At 38.7% G+C, this 26,579-nt stretch overlaps 1 protein-coding gene across 1 annotated transcript in view; it reads left to right on the forward strand.

The window, feature by feature from the left end:
* NUP205 (nucleoporin 205) overlaps positions 1-26,579 on the forward strand; it is a 74,018-nt gene that overhangs the window by 18,563 nt on the left and 28,876 nt on the right. Inside the window, exons 9-23 of the mRNA XM_090287553.1 lie at positions 434-550; positions 720-857; positions 2,588-2,738; positions 5,240-5,445; positions 7,364-7,546; positions 9,327-9,377; positions 9,999-10,208; positions 13,506-13,605; positions 14,010-14,147; positions 15,005-15,194; positions 15,940-16,060; positions 17,698-17,779; positions 18,064-18,228; positions 18,550-18,674; positions 25,486-25,600. Coding sequence (XP_090143679.1) covers positions 434-550; positions 720-857; positions 2,588-2,738; positions 5,240-5,445; positions 7,364-7,546; positions 9,327-9,377; positions 9,999-10,208; positions 13,506-13,605; positions 14,010-14,147; positions 15,005-15,194; positions 15,940-16,060; positions 17,698-17,779; positions 18,064-18,228; positions 18,550-18,674; positions 25,486-25,600 — 2,092 coding nt within the window. The remainder of the gene's footprint in view (positions 1-433; positions 551-719; positions 858-2,587; positions 2,739-5,239; positions 5,446-7,363; positions 7,547-9,326; positions 9,378-9,998; positions 10,209-13,505; positions 13,606-14,009; positions 14,148-15,004; positions 15,195-15,939; positions 16,061-17,697; positions 17,780-18,063; positions 18,229-18,549; positions 18,675-25,485; positions 25,601-26,579) is intronic.

The raw sequence follows: 26,579 nt of genomic DNA on the forward strand, positions 1-26,579 counted from the left end.
CACACCAGTGGAGAAATGTTCTGCCCGAAAGGCCAGTAATGTCCCTTTTGAGAAACACTGTTGTTAAACATAACTTCCCTATAGTGGAAAAATGAATAGAAATTTTAAGATACTGATATTATATATTATGGCACGTATGAGATACAGCTGATCGATGTTTCTCTTTCACATCCATGTTTCTTTCCCTCTCTTTCTCTCTTCCTTTCCCTCTCCCTAAAAATAGATAAGATCTTTAAAAAATGTACTGTAAGTTATGAATAAGTAATATAATAAAATTTCAAGCATATTTCTTCATGTCATTGAAGTGAATTAATATTTAAACAGTTTGTCCTTTATGTAATCACTTTTAGATTGTTGCCTGATTTTCTGATTTCAGTATTACGCACTCATATAATAAATTTACATCTTAAACCATATGTAATACATTTATTAGGTGAAGCAGTTGAGGAATCGAGCGGATGAAGATGCTCGAATGATTCACATGAGTATGCAGATGGGCAATGAACCCCCCATTTCGCTTAGAAGGGATCTGGAACACTTAATGCTCTTGGTAAGCCATTATATTGGATAGATTGTCATCTTCTTCCATGGTTTTCCCCCTAACTTTGAAAGTTTTAGATATAATATCTTAAGTGAATTCATTGAAATTGTAAATTTTTATTTAAAAGTAATTTTTGAGTTGCATGCATCTCCCCAGTGTCTTTACTTACTCTTTGCAGATTGGTGAGCTGTACAAGAAGAACCCCTTTAATTTGGAGCTTGCTCTAGAATATTGGTGTCCTTCAGAGCCTCTGCAGACTACCACCCTCCTGGGTTCTTACCTCGGGGTGGCCCATCAGCGACCCCCTCAACGCCAGGTGAGCTCTTTTTTTTTTCACTTTTCCACTCTGAGTTGGTAATTGGATTGGGAATCTTGAAAAAAAAACGAAAGATGTTTTTTCTTGATGTTATTGCTGTTAACACAAATGAACTCTAGTAAAAATCTTTAAGTTTTGATTATTTTGGAATTTATGTAGTCAGGCTTTTATAACATACTAGGCAAATCATTAGAGACAGAAAGGTGTCTAGTCTCTGTGTGTAACTTATTTGAATTTTATTAGTATTAGTCTGTCTTCTACGGGTATGACAATAACCAATACAACTCATTCTTAACAAGTTGGAGAAGATAGGAGAGGTACAAGTACTAAAGGAAAGATGACAAAATGCCTATGAGTCGGTAGATAATGTAGGAAAAAGCTCATTTTCTATCCTATATTAACTATTCTACTCAGTAGCAAATAAGATGGCTTGCCGTGTCTGTCGTTGGGATTTCCTGTTCTAGAAGCTTTCATGTATTTAATATTCATGTAAGCTATAGAGTTTTAAGATCAGATGCCATTTCTTTTTACTGTATTTCTTACATTTATTGTTTCATTTTTCTCCCATTTAAAAAATGTTTTAGAGAAGGATTTATTAAGTTTTTAAAAATTCTCACCCGAGGATATGCTTATTGATTTTAGAGCAAGAAGAAGGGATTTGGGGGGAGAGAGCAAGAAACCTCAGTGTGAGAGAGAAACATCAATCAGTTGCCTCCCATATGTGCCCCAATCGGGCATTGAACCTGCGACCTAGGTATGTGCTCTGACCAGGAATCGAACCTGCAGCCTTTTGGTGTTTGGGATGATGCTCTAACCAACGGAGCCACCTGGCCAGGGCAGATTCATTAAAATTTTTAAAGATTAAAAAATCTCTCTACTGTATTATGAAAATTTTCAACCGTGGAAGAGAAATTAATTATAATGAACACCCAACATCTTAATTTAACAGCTATTAATGTCTTACCATTGGCATTTGCTTCATCTACTGTGGTTATTTTTTCTACCTTTATTTTGCTGGAGTATTTTAAAGTAAATTATAGGCATTATGACATTTCACCTCTCCTTGGTAAAGTTAAAACTCTTAAAAATAAGGGTATTTTTCTACAAAATTACAAAACCATCATTACACCTAACAGATTTAACAGTAATTTCCAGAGACCTGTGTATTTTCAGCTTAGAGTCTGAATAATATTTTTAGCTATTAATAATAGGTTTAAGGAATAAGCAAGAAAAAAGGAAAAATGAACCCGTGAACTCACAGAACAGGAGTGTAGGAACATGGTTTTGGCTGGAACACAAATAAAATATGTTTAGGTTACTATAAAAAATTCTTTTAGGTTTATAGGTCTTTATACTAAATTTGACTGGACTTTAGGAACTCTGGTGTCTAGGTGTATCTTTGAATTTATTGGTTACTTTTACATTGGTAAATTTTTTCAGTTGTTTTGCCTAAGAATGCGAGTAGTCTTATGTTCTGTGATACTGAGATGTTTTGGAAAAAAATGTATCTTATATCACAAAACTGTTATTCTGTAATTGCATTAAATTGCTAATAACAAGCTTGAAAAAGCAAATTTTCATAAGTAGAACAGCAGATTATTTTGGCTTTTTGGGGGGTAACTCAGAGCACTTAATTAATTTTAGTTAGTATGTAGTCTTTTTTAGGTAGTCCATGTTGCCTTAAATTTAAGGTATGCTTTATGTAAGCTAATGGTTTCTCCCTTCTTCAGGTTGTTTTGTCAAAGTTTGTCAGGCAAATGGGTGACCTGTTGCCTCCAACTATTTATATTCCTTACCTGAAAATGCTGCAGGGACTGGCCAGTGGGCCCCAGTGTGCCCACTACTGTTTCAGCCTGCTCAAGGTCAACGGTAGTGGTCATGGTAAGAAAAACCCGGATGTCGTCTAAGTTTGTTGTGATTCTCTTTTTTTTAAATTTAATCTTTATTGTATTTTTTTTCCATTACCATTTAGTCCCCTTTTAACCCCCCCCCCCCCAAACACACTTATTTTAACCGAGACATGCAACACCATTAATTTGCAGGAGAAAATAGTTGTGGGGTTGGCACCCTTGCCATGCAGCTGTCGTTGACATGACTGATTGGGAGAGCTACTGAATAATTGCGTATGTGAAATTCTGAGTTGAAACAGGGAGCAGAATTCTATGTTCAGTTGTGCCGGTAGTTGCAAAGGTGATTTTTGTACAAGCAAAAGTGCTAGAAAACCTTTAAAGGGCAAAAATGGAGGGCACTGTGACGGTCCACGTAACCTGAAGAGCAAGTGTACTTTGCAAGCCTCTCTCCAGCATGAATGTCGTAGTGGCAAATGGACATTTCTTGTTTTTCTTCGTTTTTTGGGGATTTCTCACGTTTACAAGCAGTTCTCTATTTGGAAATGGGGAAGCTAAACAATAAACATATGGTCTTGCCAAATTCAAATTGAGTAGATTCTTAAAACAGCATACTGAAAAAATTATAGGTTCCTCTTAGCCCAAATAGCATTTCCTTTTTCTTAAAAACAAAACAAATAAACAACAACAGCAAAAAAACAAACCTAAACCTCTCCTTGTCCTCCTGGGACAAATACAGATAGCACAGTAAGTGAAATTAATATCACTTTCTATGTGACCCTAATTAGTAGTTTCTTGCTCAGACCAGGTGACTATTTGCAAGGTCTGCCAAATATTTTAAATTGTTGGCTAAAGAGATGCTAGGTGAACGATGCACTGCCTTTGTTTGGCACAAGCCACTTTAAAAGTTTAAAGTGGGTGGTAAATCACACCAAAGATTCCCTGAGTCCTCACCGTACTCGGGGCTGGCGGTTAGAGATTCTGTAACATGGGAGTAGTGACTATGTAGCATGAGGAAAAGTGGCTGGAAGTTGGTAACCTTCATGCTCCTTAGAGATCAGGGTAACCAGGAGTGGTGAGGGGAACTGCTTTGGAGTGCACAAGCCGTTGGCTGGATGGGTCATTGCCCAGCCTCCAAAATAATGCCGAAAGTCTCTCTGCAGCTTCCTTTATCCATGACCATCCTCTGAGCCCTCCCAGAGTCAGATATGTCCAATTGTTTGAAGGTTATGAAATTTTGAGTTGATTTCTGCTTCCTTATGACACATTTGCCCTTGCACTACCTGGAAAGCTGAACTTTAGGATGCATAAAGATCACCTGAGGGTTCTTTCTTTCCTTTCTCTTAAATATTTTATGTTGTGATACTCTTGAGTTCAGTATCCTTTTGTCTATTAACAAATGTTGGTTATTTGTGGTAGATCCTACAGGTGTATAAATTATTTTTATAATAGGGAAAGAAGTACATGTGGCTTTATGCAGTGTGATGCCGTGATTATGGTCTCACAGACTGGGGAATTTTATCATTTGCTTTATAAAATACAGTCATGGTAAGAAATCAAAATTAATATGTAAAAAGTTTTAAGAATGTATCTGGTGCTCAAAGCAAAATATATACACCTTTGCCACTTAATTTTGATTTATTAATGTTCATAAGTGCTTGTTTTCTAAATTTCTGCACTTAATGTTTTCTCTTTTATTCCCTTTCCCAATTCAACTTTCAGACTTGAGTCTGGTTAAACCAAAAACACTGCAAAAGGGAAGAGAAAGAAATATTTATTGAACATCTGCTTTATTGGGCAGATATTATTACTTTCATTTTTACACGTGAGGAAACAGGTTTAGGGAAGTCATTTACCCAGAGTCACAAGTTACTGGGGAGCCACGATGGGCAGAGGGAGCTGCCTGGCCCCACGGGCAGTGCCGGACGCTTCTGTCGAGGCTGCTGCTCTGTGTGCTGTGCTGCTGCTCCCGGAGCGCGGCATGTCGTGAGGAGGGTCATTTACAAACCTGGACTGTAGTGACCTCTGTGGGAGTTTAAGCTCAACATTGGGGAATTATTTGGTGGGAGAAGTAGCCCTGTACGGTTATATGACAACATGAGGCGCTCTCCTGGGTGTGGAGTAGATTGCTGACGTCCAGGGCAATTCACCTTTGCATTTACATGGGCACCACCCAGTCTTAGTCCTGAGGGAAATCGGTCCAGAATTCCAGCTCGCAGGTGGATTCTGGCCCACTTTCAGCACACTTCTTATTTCAGACAAAGGCAAAGGGTTTTTTTTTCCTTTTTTTTTTTTTTTTTAATTTTCTTTCTTTATTGATGTTAGAGGAGAGGGAAACATTGATTAGTTGTTCCTCTTATTTATGCACTCATTGACCAGAGATTGGACCTGAAACATTTGGCATATTGGGACGATACTCTTAACCAACTGAGCTACCCGCCCAGGGCAAGACAAAATTTATTGTTTCAAATTTGTTTTCTTTCTCCACTTCCAATCAAATGCTGAAAGAAAATTTTGTGCCGTCTTTCCTTACAGTTGAAAATATTCAGGGAGCAGGCGGCAGTCCTGTTTCCTGGGAACATTTTTTTCACTCCTTAATGCTTTACCACGAACACCTCCGGAAGGATCTTCCGAGCGCGGACAGTGTCCAGTACCGTCACCTTCCTTTGCGTGGCATCACCCAGAAGGAGCAGGACGGGCTGATTGCCTTTTTACAGCTCACCACTACCATCATTTCTTGGGTAGGTAACCCGTCCACACTATATAAGAGTATAATTTTGTTTTCTAGCACAGTGGCATTTTAAGCAGCCCCCAAATTTTTGTGTGTTCTGTTTGGGTATCACTAAGTTCATTAGTGATAAATTTAGCACATATGTAGGATTAGGTTTTGTTTGGCTTTGTTTTTTTATTTCATTTTATAACCCAGTCTTTATATCCTTAATTATAAGAGTTCTGTTTATCTAGTCTTCAGGTGGTTCTCAAGGATGGTTCTCTAATTTAGTTGTAATTTTTCTTTTTAGCGACTTTATTGGGGTGACATTGATCAATAAAATTACATAAGTTTCAGGTGTATTTAGATTTAACTTTGATATGGTCGTTAGAGGTGAGCACAGTGTTTGCCTACTCTGCCACCTTTACGGGAAGCCTCCTATAAGATTCTGTTCTGAAGCTCTTTTATCTCTTCACCTTTAGAAGGTATAGTTGTAGTCGTCCTTATTGCCATAAGCTTGTAAGAAAGTAACAGCACACACCTGGAAAAAAATATTTATAAGACCAAGTAATAATCAGTTGTTGGCTGCTCATTCTTCTAGAAAGTTTCCCTGCATTGGTGTGGATGTGTATGTGTGTGTGTGTGTGTGTGTGAGCGCACTTAAAGAATGTTTTTAATTAAAAGGAAAAGTTACTTACTGAATTACTCATCTTTCCTCTTCTTACACCAAACCATCTTACCCGCCACTACCAAATTAGTCTTTGTTATAAACATCATTTTCATCACATAGTTTCTCTACTCAGAAGTCTCTTCTAGTTTCTTTTGTTCACCAGAGCAAAGATAAGTTGCTCAGTCTGACACATTCTGACTGAAGGTTAGGAAGTGTCTGGTAACTTTTTGCTTTTTGTTTTCAATAATGCTTAACATTATTCAACATCAAAATAAAGTTGGTAATTATTTCTTATTGAATTAAAATGAAATATTTGCTACTACATATATCTTCATTTTTTTTCTCAGTAAAGAACAAGTACAGTATGTATTCATTTGTATGTTATATTACAGTAGACTATATTGTTGGATTGACCAAAAAATCTATATATTTTTTTCTGTAAAATAGAAGACACATTTTTCATTTTCACCAATAACATTACTGACTTGGATGTTTTGAGTATGTCTGCTGTCTCCTGCTATTGCCTTCTAGTGGGCAGAGGCCAGAGGTGCTGCTAAACATCTTCCAATGCATAAGACAGCCCCACAGCAAAGAATTATTTGGCCAAAGTGTCAGAAGAACCAAGAAACTTCACAAACCACATTTGACATGTTTGATCAGTGACAGAACCTTCTCCATACACTGCACAAATCTTTTTTTGTGTTTCAGTTTTTACCTTTCTTGAAATAATAAAGTGTAATATGCTGAAAATGTGTCTTCTTCCATATTCAGCATTAAAATGGCTGCACAAAAATTCACCAATTTTGAAAATTTTTTTTCTTAAATACACGCTGATATTCCAGCTGTCACAATGCAATCTAACAAAATTGTTTCAAATGAAGTTAAAGACAACTAAGCACTACTAGAGCCATCGTACAGAAAAAACTAAATGAGCTCTTTGGCCAACCCAATACATTGTTCCAGAAAGGATAGAAAGTGCCTGGGTAAGATTTATGTGACCATGGCAGACCATTTATCTCTGCATATATTACTTTCATGCTTAGAGCTGTGAAAATAATGTTACAAAGGCTGTTTCTCCTCCATTCTTTACATTGACTGAGCTAGTGATCTGATTCCTTCCACTGGTAGACCTCAGGCATAAGCCACAGACTTACCTTTTAATACGTATTAGGCCTATGAATACTCGGTGTAAGTGCCAGAAATTCAAGATGATTGCTGGCCATTTCCCATTGCCTTTAAAAACGGAAAGTCTCGTATTCCTTTTGTCTTCAATGCTCAGAGTGAAAACGCCCGCCTGGCCCTCTGCGAGCACCCTCAGTGGACCCCTGTGGTGGTGATCCTGGGCCTCCTGCAGTGCAGTATCCCCCCCGTCCTAAAAGCTGAACTGCTGAGGGCACTGGCGGCTTTCGGCAGGTCGCCTGAGATTGCCGCTCTCCTCTGGCAGTCGTTGGAGTACACTCAGGTAGTGTTATGAGCTCCTTTATTTACATTATTACCATTTGGAAAGTGAGTCTTGATAATGTCGTAGGAGCAAGAGCATCCAGTTTGAAACTTATACCGTGAACTTCTCGATTACAAAGTTACCATTTTGATCCTGAGCATCTGAAATTGATAGGCTCCGGTTTTCCTCTTGGATCAGTGATGATGTCACTAGATTATGGGAGACTGGTTCTTCTCGTAGGACTTAGTTTTTCAGTGTCTGTTAGATATCAATGAATGGATGGAATTCCTCAGCTCAGTCTCTGAGACCAGGATGATAAAAGCCTTCGGAAGCCATCTGTACTCACTTCATGTGGAGAATGCCTGTTTCTTTTCTGCTTTTCCTTCTGTGCACATCCTGTCCTGTGCCAGGAAAGTGAGTATCTACCACCTTTTATTTCTTTAGATGTAAGCCCTACTGGGATTTTTCTTTCAAGGCATAGTTATTCTATATGTGGTAAAAGAAAAAGGAAAATAAGAATGTATTATATAGAGGTATTTCTAGGAAAATGGTCGGGTGGACTGTTTGTCTTCGAAATAATACAATGTAAGGGAGCCTGTGATTCTAACACGTTATTCCCAGAAGCAGCTGTTTTGAAACAGTAAAATATTCTAATTACGTTCTAACATACATGCCCTGAAGATGTTAATGATACTTCATGAAAACAAGAATTAAGTTGTTACGTGCTGAGAGGCCTAGCCACTTCCCGTTTGGTACAGTGATTCCTCTTTGTATCGCGGTTCACTTAACGCGCCCTCACTGTATCGCGGAATTTTAAAAAATATTATATTTATTTATTGCGGATTTTTCGCTATATCCTGGGATTTTGCGGTACTGTATACATATGTTGTTAAAGTTACGTAGGTTTAAGAGTGTAGAATATGTTTAAGAACATAAGTAGTGTTTATAAAAGTGGAAAAGGTTAATAAGGGAGTGGGAATGGTTTATAAGTGTGTGGGAAGGGTTTATAGAGCCTTAAAATATATATAAATACTAAAATAAATGTAAGGTTCCTACTTCGCAGATTTTCACTATTGCGCGGGGGTGGGGGGCAGTCTAGAACATAGTACCTGTGATAAGTGAGGGAACACTGTATTGATACTTCATTTTGCATTCACACGGGTCTCAGTACTGATCAGCGTCCTCAGTGCTTAGTGCTTCTTTATACCTGAGGTGAAACGTGATTGGGCTTAGACAGTTCTATCCTTAGAGCATGACTATTTTTTTAAAGAACCTCATCTAATAATATATTCTTAACGTGCAAGAGAGTTAAGTTACATGACAATAAATATAATTAATTACATCATAGACTATATATGTTCTAAGCAAGGTCAGGACAGAGCATCTTACCTCAAAACTTCTGCCCACATAACAGATCTGTTCTTTACAAATGTACTTCTTGGTTTTCTGGCACCAGCAGTAGGGCTGGTTGTAAAACGGACTAGTGTTTAGAACACTGGTGAGATTTCATCCCACAAAATCCTTTTATGATTCATTCCTAGAATAGCTGAGAGGAAATTTGCTGAAAACACATCTTGTGTGCACTTAGATATTATCTGAAGCCCAGGTAATTGGAAGTCCTACCCAAACCTGACCCAGCTGCTAATGAAGGTCCACAGAGCCTTCTCAGTTGTCAGTTCTGATGGTCACTGTAAGATTTGTGGAGGTGGTGGGTGAGGACTGTGACGGTCGTATCGCAAAACCAGGACATTTTGATGATGAGTGAGGAATGCTCCTAACATCTCATTTTTATTATTTTAAGATACTGCAGACCGTAAGGGCTCCAGGCCAGAGGCATGCTATTGGTATAGAGGTAAAGTTTTCGTTTTAGTTTGAATGCTATATTTATACATTCACGTAATAGAAGGACTAAGAATTATTCTTACTCTATTAAGTTCCTATAACTTTCACATTTAATGTATTTTCATTTGAAGGGTTTCTTGGTCAGTATTGAAACTTTTTATGAAAGGAACCAAAGTACTTTAGGTTTCAGAGCTGGAAAAGGATGTCCCATGGCAGTCTTCCAGTCTGAAAGTTTAGTTTCAACTCAATTTAATGACCTTACTTGGGTCAACCCGAAGTAGAACTTTGTTTCTTTTCTTTTCTCTCTCTATGCCCTGTCTTCTTGAAAGAAACATTTGAGATTTCTATTTTTAATTCAGAGTTGGGAACAGTATGTGCAAATTTGAAATTTTCCCATCTGAGTGATCTAGATTCACATACTTTGTATTGCTTCTTGGCCTTTTGGCTAAAATCAAGTGTTTAAAATACTGTTGTGATTTTTTTTCTCTCTAAATGAGTAATGGTAATAATCTGTAATGTGGCTTTTGGTGTGATACTGTAGCAATATCACTGAGTTAATGTCTGCAGAGTGCTTTGCACCTTATAGTTGATATGTTTATATTATCAATTTTTCTTTATTTTCCTTTGTTAGGTTGAACTAAATGAAATAGAATCCCGATGTGAAGAATACCCATTGACACGGGCCTTCTGCCAGCTTATTAGTGCCCTGGTGGAGAGCTCATTTCCTTCCAACTTGGGTGCTGGACTGCGGCCCCCTGGCTTTGACCCCTATTTGCAGTTCCTTAGAGATTCTGTGTTTCTCCGGTTCCGCACAAGAGCTTACCGGAGACCAGCTGAAAAGGTTATGTTCAGAGAAAAACTTTTTTCTCCTTACTCATTTATTGCTGCTCTTTCTATTAAAGAGAGATAAGATGCTACAAATTCATTTTAGCTTTTATACGTTAGTAAGCTTCAGAGTCCTACTATTGAAATGTCTATGGTCTGATTAGATTATGTGCATTAAAAAAGACTTTTGGGCCCTGGGTGGTGTGACTCAGTGGACTGAGTGCTGGCCTGTGAACTGAAGGGTCGCCGGTTTGATTCCCAGTCAGGGCACATGCCTGGGCTGCAGGCCGGGTCCCCAGTTGGGGGCATGTGAGAGGCGGCTGTGGATGTATCTCTCACACATTGATATTGCTTGCTGTCTCTTTCATCCTCCCTTCCCCTCTCTCTAAAAATAAATAAATAAAATCATTAAAAAAAAAAATTGGACGTTAAAACCAAAGCACTGACTTTTTTTTTTTTTTTTTTTAATCACTGTGTGGTTGCCTCTCCCTCGCGTCCCCAACTGGGGACCTGATATGCAACCTTGTCATGTGCCCTGACTGGGAATCGAACCAGCGACACTTGGCTCGCAGGCTGACGCTCAATCCACTGAGCCACAGCAGCCAGGAAAAGCACTGACTTTTAATGATCAATAATTTAATTGATGTGAATTCATAGTCATTCAGATCCTTACTGAACAAACTTTGACCAAAATGGAACCAAAAATGTTACACCTTTTTCAGTTGGAAATGCACTATCCTTTATTGGGATGATTTAGGTAAGGGATCGAAATAAGTTTACATTTGCACCAATTTCTGTTAACTATTGGTACTTCTGGGTTGTGGAGTCTGGCTTAGTGGGAAAGGGTTTTATGATCCATTTAGATTATGTCTGCCATGGATAGAAGCTGAGGGAGCACTGGTATCATTCACGTTTGCTTCGGTTGCAAACAGTCACAACTGAGCTTATCATATTTATCATTTTATGTAATTCCAATATTACTGTGAGGCAGGTACTATTAATATTCCCATTTTACAGATGGAGGCTTAGCAAGGATAAGGAACTTGCCTAAGGTCCAGGACCAGGATTTGAACCTAAGACTCTGATTTCAGATCCAGGCAGAACTACTAAGCTATGTAAGAGACCCTTCCAGGTTTTGGCGTAATTCACTGTAGTTAATGCTGTTTATTGCCTCACAGAGTACCCTAGGATGTATCGTGTAGGGATAGTTCTGCCTTATTTTTAGAGTTTGCTGTGTTTGAGCCTTTTAGGTTTATTTGTTGTATTAATGATTACAAGAATAAGTGCATGCTCATTTGGGACAATTGGGAAAAATATAAGGAATTATATCATTCATAATCTCGTTGCCAAAGATAACTACTTCTAGTCTTTATCCTATGCATGTGTACTTAAATTGAGATAATTAGTTACATTAGTTTGTGTCCTTTTTGGCCACTAAACAGAATATCATGAGGATTTCTTTTTCGTCTATTAAAGATTATTTGAAAATAGTCTTTTTAATGTCTACATAGCCATTACTTGTACCTATCGTAGTTTCTTTATTCATTGCTTTATCATTGAATATAGTTTGTTTCTAAATTAGTCCCAAATTGCTGACGTTCATTTTTGTGTCAATTGCTTTATAATTTTTGCTTCTCATGTAGTAAAAAGAAACACATTTTATTTAGGGTCTAGAATTTCCTTGGTAACATATTTCTTTATCAGGTGAAACAATAATAGCAGCCATGCCTCATTAATGAAAATTATTTCATATAAAGTGTTCTGATATTTTTTGCATTTGTTTTGAGTATCTTATTTTCCTTTTCTTAAAAAGGTCATTATGACCTAGGTGTTTAGAGCGTCAGTCAGCCATATTCTTCCCAGGTGTTCTTGCGTCTCGCCCAAGCATGTCTGCATTTCAGGTGCTGCTGCCGCCTTCCCTATCATTAATCAGTTCCAGCCCGACATAGATACCCCATGGGTTTTCCCTCAGTTTGTGAATTTATTTCACTTGAATGTCTTCTTCAGATTTAACTTACAGCATGTTTTAGAACACTGGCTCTTCATAAAAACACTGCTTTGGTGAGATAAATAACATATATAGTGTTAGAGTCAGCATGTATATTTATCAGTCCTAAGATCTATTATTATATGGCCTAAGCCTTGTATATTTAAATAAATGATCTTGAAAATTTTGGAAAATATAGAAAAGTGAGTCATTTTAAAATAGTTTAAAAAAAAAAATCAGCCCTGGCTGGTGTGGCTCAGTGGATTGAGCAGTGTGACCTGTAAACTGAAAAAGGCTGCCTGTTTGATCCCTGGTCAGGGCACACGCCTGGGTTGCGGGCCAGATTCCCAGTTGGGGGCGTGTCAGAGGCAACCAATCCATGTTTCTCTCACACGTTGATGTCTCTTCCCTCTCTTTCTCCCTCCCTCCCCCTCTTTCTAAAAATAAATAAAATCTTAAAACATAGTGACCCTATAGACCCAGTTCCCAAACTGAGCCTTGATAAAATTATGTGCAGTGAAAATAATGATTTTAAAATAATAATTAAAAATATATATACATATAATTACCAGACTCGGCCTTTTAAAAAGTCTTTGCCATGGATTTTTAAAATAAAGTTTTAATTTTACTGCCTGTACTATTGTATATATTTATTTTTCTTTAGGCATAAATCTTTTTTCCTTTTTTGTTACATTGTTTTTAAAAACATTTTTAACAAAGAGATGATCATGGGTTCTTTGGGGGCAAGCCTACCCGTGGTTACGTCTTCTTAACGTCTTTGGCTCAAGACACTAGATAGAACACTGGTCTGCAGTTAGAAGCCCAGGGCTTGCCCCAGCACGTTTGCTGCCAAGCTTCATCGTTTTGGGGAAACCAGTCATGCTGTGAGCCTCACACGATTCACCTGGGAAGTCAGGGTGAACAGAGCGGATGGTTTCTCACATCCTTTTCAGCTGAGATTCTTAGAGGAAATTTGAATTATTTGACATTTTGCAAGAGTGTCCAAATCTGTTGTTTAATTATAAATGCACTATGACTAGTTACTAAGTGCTTTAGATGTGCTAATGAAGCCCCAATATCTGCTGCAGAAGCATTTAAGAGTAATGCTTTTACAAATGTTTTACCTTGAAAAATTTGCCAGTTCATTATCATTTAGCAAAACAAAGCAAAATGAATTGGTATTTCTATATTGCTTAGCATAAATTAATAAAATAGATGGATTTCACTCATTTCTGGAGAAAAATCGGGGGTGGAGAAGGAAAAGCCTAGCCTGGCTATGACCTTGGACTGTTTTGCTGTTATTGAAATATCTGTATCTTTCTATAGTGGGAAGTTGCTGAAGTTGTTTTGGAGGTGTTTTATAAATTGCTCGGAGATTATGAGCCTCAGCTTGAAGATTTTGTGGACCAGTTTGTGGAACTACAAGGTAATTAATTCTGTCACTTTCAAACAAGGTGTCAGCTATTTATAAAACTTTATAAATTATGTATTATATGTAATATATATTATTTGTTTATAAATTAAGTTAGAACTTAATCTCTTGTTTTTAGCAAGAGAGAGTGAAGTAAAATTTTACTGACTGGAAGACAAAGAGGATTTCCTTATAGGTTCTTTAGTGAGTTAACATATAATAGAGACTAATTGCTGTGTTCAGGTTAGCCTTTTGGGGAACTACCACTGTGTACAGTTTGTGGTGTTGTCTCGAAATCGAAACTTTGCCTGTGTCTATTTTGGTGCCATTTGATTTATGTCTCATACATTTCCTATAAATCAAAGGTGTAAGAAAAATACGAATTCACTATCTCTTCGACTATGTTATGCTGTATTTAGGAGAGGAAATCATGGCCTATAAGCCACCAGGATTCAGTCTGATGTATCACCTTCTAAATGAGTCGCCGATGCTGGAGCTTGCTCTGAGTTTACTGGAAGAAGGCGTTAAGCAGCTCGATACCTACGCCTCTTTCCCTGGTATGGGCCTGAATGTCTGTGTCTTGGAAACGGTTCTGATATTTTCATCTTTTGTTATCTAAGGGTTTGAAATAATCAAATGATCTCTGAAGTTCTTTTTCACTGTAAGAGTCTCTCTCTGGATCTACTGTGGGGTTTTCAGAGAGTCATATAATGAAAAGTATGTTTTCATGCATTTAATCTTTACGGAAAGCCCTGTGCAGTAGATATTATATTCGTTTAACAAATGAGGAAATTAATGCACAAAGAGGTTTCACATCTTTCCCCAGAAAGTGGCAGGGCTCTGATTTGAACCTCAGCAGTTTGGCTTCGGAGCCCACATATTTTAAATTTGAACGATGGGGTTATAAGTGATCCTTGTTTATATTTTTAGCTTTTTTATTTCCCAGATTTTCCACAATGGGCATGTATTACTTTTAACAGTTTTTCTGCCTTGGCACCATTGACATTTTGGGCCAAATAATCTTTGTTGTGGGGGCTTGTCCTGTGCATTATAGTCCTTTATTCATTGGATGCCTGTGCACTTGGCCAGTTGTGAAACCCAAAAGTGTTTCTAGACATTGCCAATGTCCTCTGGGGCCACAGCACTCTCCCCACCCTGCCCCATCTGAGAACCATTGCTCTATATAATTAAGGAAAAGATACAGGACAGATGACCAGGAGCCATTGCATAAGAGTCATCTGAAGCACAAAAGTTACCTTGACTTGCATGGGTGAGCAGTTTTGTGAAATTGCTGCTAAAAGTTTGAGAACTTGAGGGCTTTTTGAATCTAGAACTTGTCTTTTATTTTCCTAAGTCTTGACTGTGAGTTTCTAAGATTCACTGGAACTTTCTAACTTCAATTTTTGGTTGGTAGGGAAGAAACACCTAGAGAAAGCAGTACAGCATTGCCTTGCACTTCTCAATCTTACTCTGCAAAAGGAAAACCTCTTTATGGATCTTCTAAGAGAAAGTCAGCTGGCTCTGATAGTTTCTCCTTTAGAACAGCTTTTGCAGGGAATCAATCCCAGAACTAAGAAGGCTGATAATGTGGTGAACATTGCCAGGTAAGTTACAGCTGTGGGTGGAAAAATGATGAAATGAATCAGCTGGGCATTCTAGCCTTGATTTCCAAATCTGGTCAGATCCCTAATGCACCACTGGTTTTTTTTTTTTCTGTTCTTTTTTTTTTTCTTTTCACCTCATTTTGTTTATGCTTTCTGTAGCTCTGATTTTAATTACTTTACACTTTCTTTTTCTTCTTCCTAATTATTTTATATCCTAAACATTTCCAAGTATAAAATGAAACAATCTTTATGTGTGTCTCCTGTAGGGAAATCGGATGTTTGGAGGGCAGGACTGGGAACAAACTCTTCACTGGGTATTCTAGCTGTTCGTGCTTTGCTGGCAGGGTCTGGGGTTCCAGGGCTTGTGGAGCGTCACCCTGATCTCTGCCTGCAGCTTTCCAAGGCTTTCCCCCTATGTGCGTCAGTGTGCAAACGTCCCCTTTTGGTGAGGACACCATCCAGTGGATTAGGGCCCTCCCTAGTGACTTCATCTTAACTTGATCGACTACCTCTCCGAAGACCCTATTTCCAAGGTCACTGTGGGTTCACATATCGACATAGGAATTCTAGAGGTGCACGATTCAACCCATAAGAGGCTGCACGTAGTGAGAAGGGTAAACCGTTGTCTGATTCCTCCAAAAGTGCCGTATGGGTAGGAGAAGCCCTGCTTCTAAATGTTCTTTATTGAGAATAGTGAGAAGCCAAGTTCATCATGTTATTCCTCAAATGTTTTCTTGTTTTAAAGATACCTGTATCATGGCAACACTAATCCAGAATTGGCTTTTGAAAGTGCCAAAATCCTTTGCTGTATCTCCTGCAACACCAACGTTCAGATAAAATTGGTTGGAGATTTCACACATGACCAGGTAACTGATTCTGCTGTTAATTTTTGGTGCATTCTAAGCTTATATGGAAGTCACACTGTCTGGCGGGGAATCTTATTGGTGGAAAAACTCTTCGAGAGTAAGTATATTTATGTATGTTGAGTGAAAATCTGTCCATGTAAGGGGTTGTGATTTATACTTGAAGGAAATGACAAACAGATTCCACGTTGATATCACATATACTGTAGGGTTGGTTATACTGTCTGTACTGTAGTGTATGTGACTGTAATGTCTAATGAGACAGTTGCCATTCTGAGCGCATGTAAGTGATTGGTTGTAAGTATAACTTCTGTGTGTTTTTGCACCTGCTGTTTTCTTCCTCTGTCAGTTGCCTCTGTTGTGAGCGAGCCTCTGCGGTGCTGAATGTAGCTCACTATTGTGAGTTGTGTACTTCTATGGCTTTCGGATAACTCACATTTGTGTCACTTAATTTGATATTACATTATAGGAGTTTTTAGATATTTCTCTATTAATTTAATTTACAATCTGTGTTTGCTGAATAGCTACAATTGGGAACTTGCTATTTTTTTTCTCTTCATGTATGTTTGTGCCGTTGTATCTCTATGTTGGGTCAAGGTGTTAGCTAGTATTCTGAAATGGGCATTTTGGGTGGGACAGATCTTTTTTGTGTGTCTTTATAACCATCATATGGCTGGACTCATAGCATCCCTGGTCCCCTGCCACTAATCTGTCAGTGGTAACTTAGAGCTGTGACAACTCAGAATGCCCTCACTTAACGTCTAAATGCCTTCTGGAGTGGTAGTATCATCCAGGTTGAGGAGCACTAGTTACAGTAAAATATAGATATCTAATTTCGTCTTTGGGTGTGGTTCCTGAAAACTGTATGATAATCAGGGGATGTTGAAGATGAAGCTTTTCAGTTCACTGGCATTCATTTGAGTATGAATTATTACTAAATTTAACATCCTGCTAAATTTTTTAAAGATTTTATTTATTTATTTTTAGAGAGAGGGTAAGGGAGGAAGAAAGAGAGGGAGAGAAACATCAGTGTTTGGTTGCCTCATATGTGCCCCCAACTGGGAACCTGGCCTGCAATCCAGGCCTGTGCCCTTACTGGGAATTGAACTGGTGACTGGTTCGCAGGCTAGTGCTCAACCCACTGAACCACACTAGCCAGGGCCCTTCTTAAGGAGATTGAGTAGTATCTAATCTTTCAGGTCAGAAGTATAAAACTAGTAATAAGTAGTACATTTCTTCTAAACATGAGAATTTTTGATATAAGATGAAAATTTTATTTTATATTTTATTTTAGATTCGGTAGCATTTAGTATATAACGAAGAGATCATAAAACAGCAACTTAATGATACTTAAAAAAAAGACAAACTTAGTTTAATTCTTTGGGAAAGACAATTGGGGAAGCAAGTTTTAAAACCAATAAACTTAAGATTTTTATTTCTTTATTTTTAGAGAGAGCTAAATTATGGCAATTTAAGGAACTGAGTGTTCTATTAAAAATGTAGCTAAAACCTAAATCTTTACTTGGGGCAGATTTGCCTTTTTTTCTTTATAGACAAATGTTTATATATATCATATTCATTATAGTTTCTCTAATATTTAGAAACTTTGTAATTTATTTTTTATCTTTATATGACTTTAGAGCATAAGTCAGAAGCTGATGGCTGGGTTTGTGGAGTGTTTGGATAGTGAAGATACAGAAGAATTTATACGTCTAGAAGAGGGTGAGATTAACATGTATATTTTTTTACTTCACGTAACTACTTAATATAAAGGAAACATCTGTCTAGTGGTGATTGATGTAAGAGAACTTAGAGAATTTGCTAGCATAAATATAAAAGGCTTTGGAAAACCTCTAGTATAAATCTGAACTCGGTGTGCTGGCTAACCAGGTAAACTGAAACCAACGAGAAGATGGAGATTTGGGATGAAAGTTTTAGATTTTTAAATTTGACTTCTGCTAACCTGTTATTGTTCCGTCATTTTGTTTTGTGATTTTTGCATTAAGGATCAGAACTGGAAAAGAAATTAGCCGGAATCCGCCATGAAACAAGAATCCACATCTTGAATCTCCTCATCACCTCTCTGGAGCGCAATCCACCCAGTCTTGCTCTCTACCTGCTGGGCTTTGAATTGAAGAAACCTGTCAGTACCACAAACCTGCAAGATCCAGGTATAGCCGTAAGACACAGAGAGAGTTATTTCTTTTCACATTTCTGTAGCTAACTAGTCACTAATTGAATGCCGGGCTCACAGGATAATCCACTGTAAGAAATAAATAATGTAGTGTGATGGGTCCATATTCAGGACTTAAAGTCTGGGCAGATTAACGAGCCTTAGAAAATGAGTACTTATAGATTTTTTGTATCAACATTTGTAAGCCTGTTTGTAGCAAAGCAAATGCTTAAGGGATCTACCTTTTATAAAGGTGTTTTCAGATTTTTAATGCAGGCATCTCAAAAGAAAAGTTGAAATTTCTTTTGGTCTCCTGCAGGAGTGTTGGGCTGTCCACGGACGTGCCTTCATGCCATCCTGAACATCCTGGAGAGGGGGACTGAAGGGAGGACAGGCCCCGTGGCAGTGAGAGAGACTCCTCAGCTGGCTGAGCTGTGTTACCAGGTACACTGCAGGCTGCGCTTGGTAGCGCTTCACCGAAGAAACTTACCTGGGGGCTTGCACACAGTACAGAAATGAAAGTGTGACAGTCAGAGCAGTCTTTCATTTATGGAGAGAAGCCATAACACGCGAACTCCAAGGTCCTATGGATCTGAAGCTCCTATATGTTGATCACTTGAAAAATGAGGGAAACTGAGTTTTTGAGCTGGGTTTTGACCAGGTAGTGTAGAAACTGTCCAAGGATGCTGTGTTTCAAGTTGCTTCTTTCTGGGGAAGAGAGTAGTAGATCTGGGTCTGAGGAGTTCTGGTGGGTTCCCTTCTCTGCCCCTTGCCAGCTAAGTCGCCTTGGGCATTCCATGAAGCTTCTCTGAGTCCTGTGATCTGTGAAATGGGCTGTTGTGGGACTTGATGAGAAGGTAAGAATGTGAGGGAAAGCACTTTTTAAGAACCATGTAAATTATGCAGCCCTATAGCTGTATAAGGTGGTAGAAAGTCAAATTAGTGTGCAGTTTAAACTATAGTGAGAACTTTTTGTTTTGTGTTTTATATTTGTGTTTATTTTTTATTATTATTTTTTTTTCATTTCATAAGTATTTTAAGAAGTAGGCTTTGTAAGATACAACTAGTTTCTCAACTTAAATGACACCCCAAATCACATTTTTATGGTAAGAAATGCATCATTAACTGTAGAGGCTGGAATTTTTGTTATTCTTCTGTTTTTCTTTTCATAATTCTTGACTATTTTCTTCTGTCCTCTGGTTGTCCAAATAGCCTTTCCCTGTAAGGGCTACAGCTAGGTCTTACTTTGAGTAGAAATTAATTCTTCCCTAATGGGGGAACAGCCTTGATGTGCAATTATTTAGCATGCTCTTGGAAACTTTGACGAACGTAGGGAAGCAGTGGGTAAGCGTAATCATTAGGCTAAGTGAGTCAGGCAGGTGAGTAAGAGACTGGAGCCAGATTTAAGACATAAAGGTGGGGAGGGGGAGGGAGAGGAGAATCTCACAGGCTGGAGAGGACTTGCCTGGCTCTCAGCCCTGCTGATTTTTTATGGTGTTGGAATGCAGACCCTCATTTGCCAGATCCTCTGATTTTAAAACACTGTACTGGCCAAACAAGAGATGTCTATACCAGCAGTCTGTGCCTTTGCTGCTAAAAACGTGGTCCAGCATCATCAGCATGACCACCGGGGAGCTGGTTAATGCAGAAGCTCAGGCCCCACTCCAGACCTGCTGAGTCAGAATCTGCATGTTAACAAGCACCACTCCATTGTTCATGAAAGTGCTTTCTTCACCTATAGGCTTACGCTCCAGAGAAAAACTCAAACTACCTCCAAAAAGAGCTTGTTTGTTTAAGTGAATCTGGTTGTAGCAAAGTGAAATAATTTGGTCCTTATTGGTACCTTCATCATCCAAAAGTATAAGAAGTCAATACTGAGCCCTGTGTCTTTACGCTCACTCTCTCTCGTTTTTTCTACTTTGTAATACTTTTATTTTGGTATGTTTTATTTATTATGCTATTACAGTTATCCCAATTTTTCCCCTTAGCCCTCCTCTACCCAGTACCTCCCTCCCCACAGCAACCCCCCCCCTTAGTTCATGTCCATGGGTTGTGCATGTAAATTCTTTTGCTTCACCCTTTCCTATATTATTTGTAACTTCCCCCTGTCTATTTCGTACCAACCGATTATGCTTCTTAACCCCTGCACCATTTCCCCCATTTCCCTCTTCCCCCTCCCCAGTTGATAACCCTCCAAATGATCCCCATACCTATGATTCTTTTCCTGTTCTAGTTGTTTGCTTAGTTTGTTTTTGTTTTTGTTTTCTGTATTCAGTTGTTGATGGTTGTGAGTTTATTGTTATTTAAATGTTCATAGTTTGGGTTTTCTTCTTTTTCTTAAATAAGACTCTTTAACATATCATGTAATAATGGCTTGGTCATGATGAACTCTTTTAGCTTCACCTTGTCTGGGAAGCACTTGATCTATCCTTCCATTCTAAATGATGGCTTTGCTAGATAGAGTAATCTTGGTTGTAGGTCCTTGCTTTTCATCACCTTGAATACTTCTTGCCAGCCCCTTCTTGCCTGCAAAGTTTCTTTTGAGAAATCAGCCGATAGTCTTATGGGAACTCCTTTGAAGGTAACTCTCTATTTTTCTCTTCCTACTTTTAAGATTCTCTCTTTATCTTGAGCCTTTGGCATTTTTATTATAATGTGTTTTATTATAATGTGTTTTGCCCCTCTTTGGGTGCAGCTTGTTTAGGATGCTATGCTTCCTGGACTTCTATGTCTTATTTCCTTTGCCAAATTAGGGAAGTTTTCTTTTATTACTTTTTCAAATAAGTTTTCAGTTTCTTGCTGTTCCTCTACTCCTTCTGGTATCCCTATGATTCGGATGTTGGTATGTTTAAAGTTGTCCCAGAGGTTCCTAAGCCTCTCCTCATTTTCCTCAATTCTCACTTTTTCCTTTTGTTCCAAATTGTTGATTTGAATCCTAGCTTCCTTCCCATCACTGTTGGTTCCTTGTATATTTTTCTTTATTTCACTTTGTATAACCTTCACTTCCTTTATTTTGTGGCTGTACTAAATCATTTCTCTGAGCATCCTGGTCACCAGTGTTTTGAACTCTGCGTCTGGTAGGTTGGCTATCTCCGTTTTGATTAGTTCTTTTTCTGGGGTTTTGTTCTGTTCTTTCAACTGGGCCATGTTTCTTTGCCTCCTCAATTTGGCAGCCTCCCTGTGTTTGTTTCTGTGTATTAGGTAGAGCTGTTTTGACTCTGTGTCTTGGTAGTGTAGCCTAATGTAGTAGGTGTCCTGTAGGGTCCAGCGACACAGCCTCCCCTGTCACCCGAGCTGGGTACTTGAGGTGCACCTTTTGTGTGGGCTGAATACACCCTCCTTTTATAGTTGAGGTTACACCCTCCACTTGTAGTTGAGGTTTGTTGTGGTTGGCAGATCAATGGGAGGTATTTACCCAGGCCAGTCAGTTGCAAGGACTCGCCGTGACCACTGACCACCAACCTCCGCCCTCTGTGGAGGATCAGCTGTATGAGGACAGGGTGGTGGTGCTCTGATGTGTTCTGTAGCTGTCCACTGAGTATGCTGGCCCTGGGGTTGCCCAGGTGGTGCAGGCCAAGGTCAGCCCCCACCTGTGTTTTGCCCAGGGCACCCTGCATAAGCTATAAAGCAGTCTGAGATGGCTGCTACTTGTGCTGGGCTTGGAGATTCCCATGCGAAGCCAAGCTGTGAATCTAGGCTGGCTGCTGCTAGTGCCAGGCCTGGAGCTCACTGAGGCCAGCTGTTGCTTGTTTGATAGGATTTAGGAAGTTGTGAAGCATGAGCCAAGACCAGCCATTCATATGGAAAAGCAGCTTGGGTGGGTCTGTATGTTGGGTGGGGTGGAGTCTCTGGGGATCTCTAAGCTGGGTCAAAGTGTGTTAGGTTAATGGAGTCTCAGATATGGCACCAGCTTGCTGGCTCTGTAGGGGGAGGGTTTAGAGAAGAGACACTGGCCTCTGCTTTCCTTGATGCCAGACACCAGTTTCTCTCAATATGTTGTGCCTTTCAAGCTGCTACCCCAGTGCTGGAGCGCAAAGGGAGTGAGTCTGAGTAGGTGAATCCCTGTGTGGGTTCTTTAAGAGGAAAGCTTGGGGCTCCAGACTCAATCCCTGCTGGTTTTTGCAGCCAGAAGTTGTGGGGACTTATCTCCCTGGCACTGGAACCCTGGGCTGAGGGGCCTGCTGTGGGGCTGGGACTCCTCACTCCTGAGATATCCCTCCCAAATTTTTATCCACCACACTGGGTGTGGGACCAGCTTGTTCCATATCTGCACCCCTCCTGCCAGTCTGGATGGATATGGTTTCTTTAATTCTGTTGTTGTCAGACTTCCATTCAACTCAGTTTCTGAAAGTTCTGAGTGATGGTGGTTTAGTAATTTAGTTGTAATTTTGATGCAGTTGTGAGAAAAGGCAAGCCATGTCTGCCTATGCCACCATCTTCCCAATGTTTATTTTAAGTCTTCTTTTATTAAAAATATTTTGTCTACATCTTCTAAATGTGTATCTCTATCCTCAGGGAAATCCACGTGACTGTCACCAGACATCTTTTGGGAATATTGCTAATCATCCCTTTTCTCCAGTTCTCATTCTGCAAGAGCGTCCAACTATGCAGGTTTTTCGCTTTTCACTTTTACATTTTCCAGAATTCTTTCCACACCCATTCCTTTAATTACCTGGCCAAAGACCACGCTTCCCATCCAGATGAGTCAGAACGTAGAGAGGTTTCCCAGCGGGGAGTTCAGGGCCCTTTTCTTCCGCACACTATGTGTGACAGCGTTCTGCAGTTTTGGGTACGGTATCTACAAACAGTGGTGAGACAGTTCGACCAACTCGCTTGCCTCCCACGTCCACTTCAAAGAAGACTTGGGGTTACCGAGGTTCTCAGTGTGGGGGGACAGGTGCGACACTTGGACCTGCGGCGCCTTTGGAAGCAGGTTCAGAGCATCTCCCGGCTGCCAGCAGCTGAGACCCAAATGTGGGTCTTGGCAAAGTTGCAGCCACTCTGTGCTCTTGAAGGATAGACTTTTCCTACCGAGTCTTAGACACTAGGGGGGCTGTTGGGTGCGCCCTTGTGAAAAGTCTGTTGTGCTGTGGGAACTCCCCATTCGTGTCCTCCTCCCCCCCACCTCTCCCACGCCTCTGAGGATCTGTTCTTGTATCTTCTCAACTGGGCCTCTAATACAAATAGCTGAGTTTTGTTTTGTTTTGAGAAGCTCAAATTAGCTCATCAGATTTTTGTTAGTTTATGGAGCATTAAAACAATGTCAAGGCTCTTTGGAGGACAAGAATACAGCTGCAGCAGAACTACCTAAGTTTTGCTTTGTGTTGCCTTGTCTTCTTCCTTGTGTATGCACATTGTTACACTCAGTAGACATACAGTTTAGTTGCCCCCCGCCCCAGTGTTTAAACTTCCTATGCGGCTATGATATAAATTACATTTTGATTGTTTCCAGTTTTTTTTCCCTCTGCTTTATATTTTTAAAAATATATTTTTAGATAGGATATAGTCAATTGTCGTTACTTTGCTTTAAACATTTAAAAAAAATCTTTTTAGAGAGAGGGGAAAGGGAGAGAAAGAGGGGGAGAAACATTAGTGTGCAAGAGATACAGTGATCCCATCGATTGGTGGCCTCTTGCACGCCCCCAACTGGGGACCCGGCCCGCAGCCCAGCCATGTGCCCTGACTGGGAATCAAACCCGCGACCCTTTGGTTTGAAGGTTAGCACTCAATCCACTGAGCACACCAGCCAGGGCTCATTAGTTTGTTCTATGTATTTACAGTGAACACTGACTTGGCGAATATTGAGCCATTGCTCCTAGGGAAGACATAGGGTCAGAAGCCTGCAAACCTCTGGTCTCAACGTTTTTGTCAGTTGATGAATATGTAGCTTTGTGTTATGTGTGTTTCTGTTTATTGGCACTATTTCATATATGCTGTTAATTAATTAACATTGAATTCATAGCCAGCAGCACTACGCCTCATGTCTGAAGGAACCTTAACCCAACACACCCCTATTTTCTCTGTAAGGCATATCACAGCCTTTTGGCCTTAGGAACCCCACATAGTGTTCCATTACTGTGCTTAGGGACCAGCTTAACCAGTAAAATCACTAACAAAAAGCACAGAACAGAGCACTAGATGGACTGGGTGAAGGACACCTGTTTACAGCATGAGAAATACCCTGTTCAGTCTCAGCTGAGGGCATCAAACTGGGAGACTCGGGTTTTTTGCTGCTGGGTGCCTTTCCATGAATGACTGCAAAGCATGCTAGTTTTGATTTCGGAGTTACAAGTACATTTTAACATGGAGACGAACCTGCAAGTAAGTATGGACCTGCCAATAATGAGGACAGACTGTGTTGGTCAGAGGATATGAATAGTTTTATGAATTGAGATTTTAATTTAAAAGTAATTGTAACAATTATGGCAGGTATTAAATGGTGCTCGGTACATGGAAAACATTTAATAAACATTTGAAAAATGAATTACTCATGAATGAAAGTTTTTACTACCACTTTGCCAAATACTGAGATTTCCTTTTTACATTTAACATTTTTGCTGATTCACATTAGAGGCCTGTTTTATTGCCTTATTATTATTATTTTTTAATTATTGCAGAGAGTGAATATTCTTTGATTACTGGCTATTTTTATTTTTTCTCACATAAAGTGTATTTGTCATTTTATCTATTTGTATCTCTTGATGAGATTCATATATCTAATGGAGACCTTTATATGTATTATAAGCTATTCACATTTTCTCATATTTGATATGAAATCATTTATTCCTAATTCTGTTATTTTTTGTTAAATTTCTATTTAGAGTTTATATTTGTTATTTAGTTGAATCTATAGGTATTTACTTCATTTCTGGTAAATTTATTATTTTCCTGAGGTTGGGCTAAAATGACTATGGTTTTCAGAAGTTATTTGCAAGTAATTGCTACTAGTAATAGTTAAAATACTAAAACTTGTTATGAACTATATGTGTATATATTTATAAATATATTTAGGATGGTTTTAAGATTAGTCTTATAGTAATGTCTTCATCACTCTTACTTGTATTTTAATGCATCTTCTTGAGTTAAGGTGCTAAGGACTGTTTATAGCTCTGAGCTTCTAAGTTTATGTTTGTGTTTATCCATTTCACTTGTGATGTTGAAGGGTCTCAGCTTCCACTTAGTAGATCTAACTGTCTTAAGATGTATAACTCAAAAACTGACTTGGGGATTTTCTTATTTTATTTTAATTTTTAAGGTGATATATCAGTTATGTGCATGCTCTGATACATCTGGTCCTACTCTGAGGTACTTGAGAACCAGCCAAGATTTCTTATTTTCTCAGTTGCAGCATTTACCTTTTTCTAACAAAGGTAGGACATTATTTTTCCTTACAACAAATGTGTAAAGCCCAGTGTTGAGTGGGCATACTCATGTAACTTTCGGGGGTTGTAGTTACAGTTCTGGAATTCTGCTCTCCTTTTGTTACTTACTTGGCACTGTGGGTTGCTTTTGTAATTTGTGCTAGATACGACTGATATTTAAGCTGCTAGCACAAAATTATTTTAAAATAGTCTGTCAAAGATGAAACTTGATTGCTTTCTTAACAAATAAAAATTTTAATTGTGTTAAAGGATAAGAAAATATTTGGGTAAGATAACTCTGGAAACTTAAATTTTTTTGAGTAGAAATTGTTTCATAAAAATCTCTTTTACTTGTTTCTTGTGTATATATTGAAATGAATTAGGTCTTGAAATGAAAAATAGAAAACTAATTATGGTGGAAACTACTTATAACTTAATTTACTGACCTGACCAACACAATTATCTAGGCTACCCGTGTTTTATAGGGTTCTACATTATATAATTTTTTGATCAATTTTCAACAATTCTTTTGAGTTCATATTATATCCAGACAGTGGGGATCTGTTGAGGTTTTTAAAATTTATTTTGTATCAGCTTTATGTTTTAGGAAATCCAGGCTCACTGATTTCACAACAGATTTTCATTACTAGTAATTATCAACTTCTAATTTACTTTTTAGAGTGATGGTGTGAGAGACTCTTGGGAATTAGTCACTGGCAAAAATTTTTCACTTCATTTTCATAAGTGTATCTTATTTTTAGTTCTAAGATTTTGTTTCTGTAAGAAGCTTCTTAGTAACCCTCTTTTATGCCTGATTAGAAAAAAGTTAATCTTGCCTGTTATGATATGTTTTTAAAAAATCGATCCAACTTTGCCCATTATTATTATAAGCAGTAGTAGTAGCAGTAGTAGCGTTTGGTGTGCTTTATGTTTATACGATCACAATTGAGACTTCAAAGCCAGGCATATTAAAGTAATATTGGGTTCA

This window comes from Furipterus horrens, unplaced genomic scaffold (assembly GCF_987537825.1).
Source record: "Furipterus horrens unplaced genomic scaffold, mFurHor1.1.pri manual_scaffold_9, whole genome shotgun sequence".
NCBI lineage: Eukaryota > Metazoa > Chordata > Mammalia > Chiroptera > Furipteridae > Furipterus > Furipterus horrens.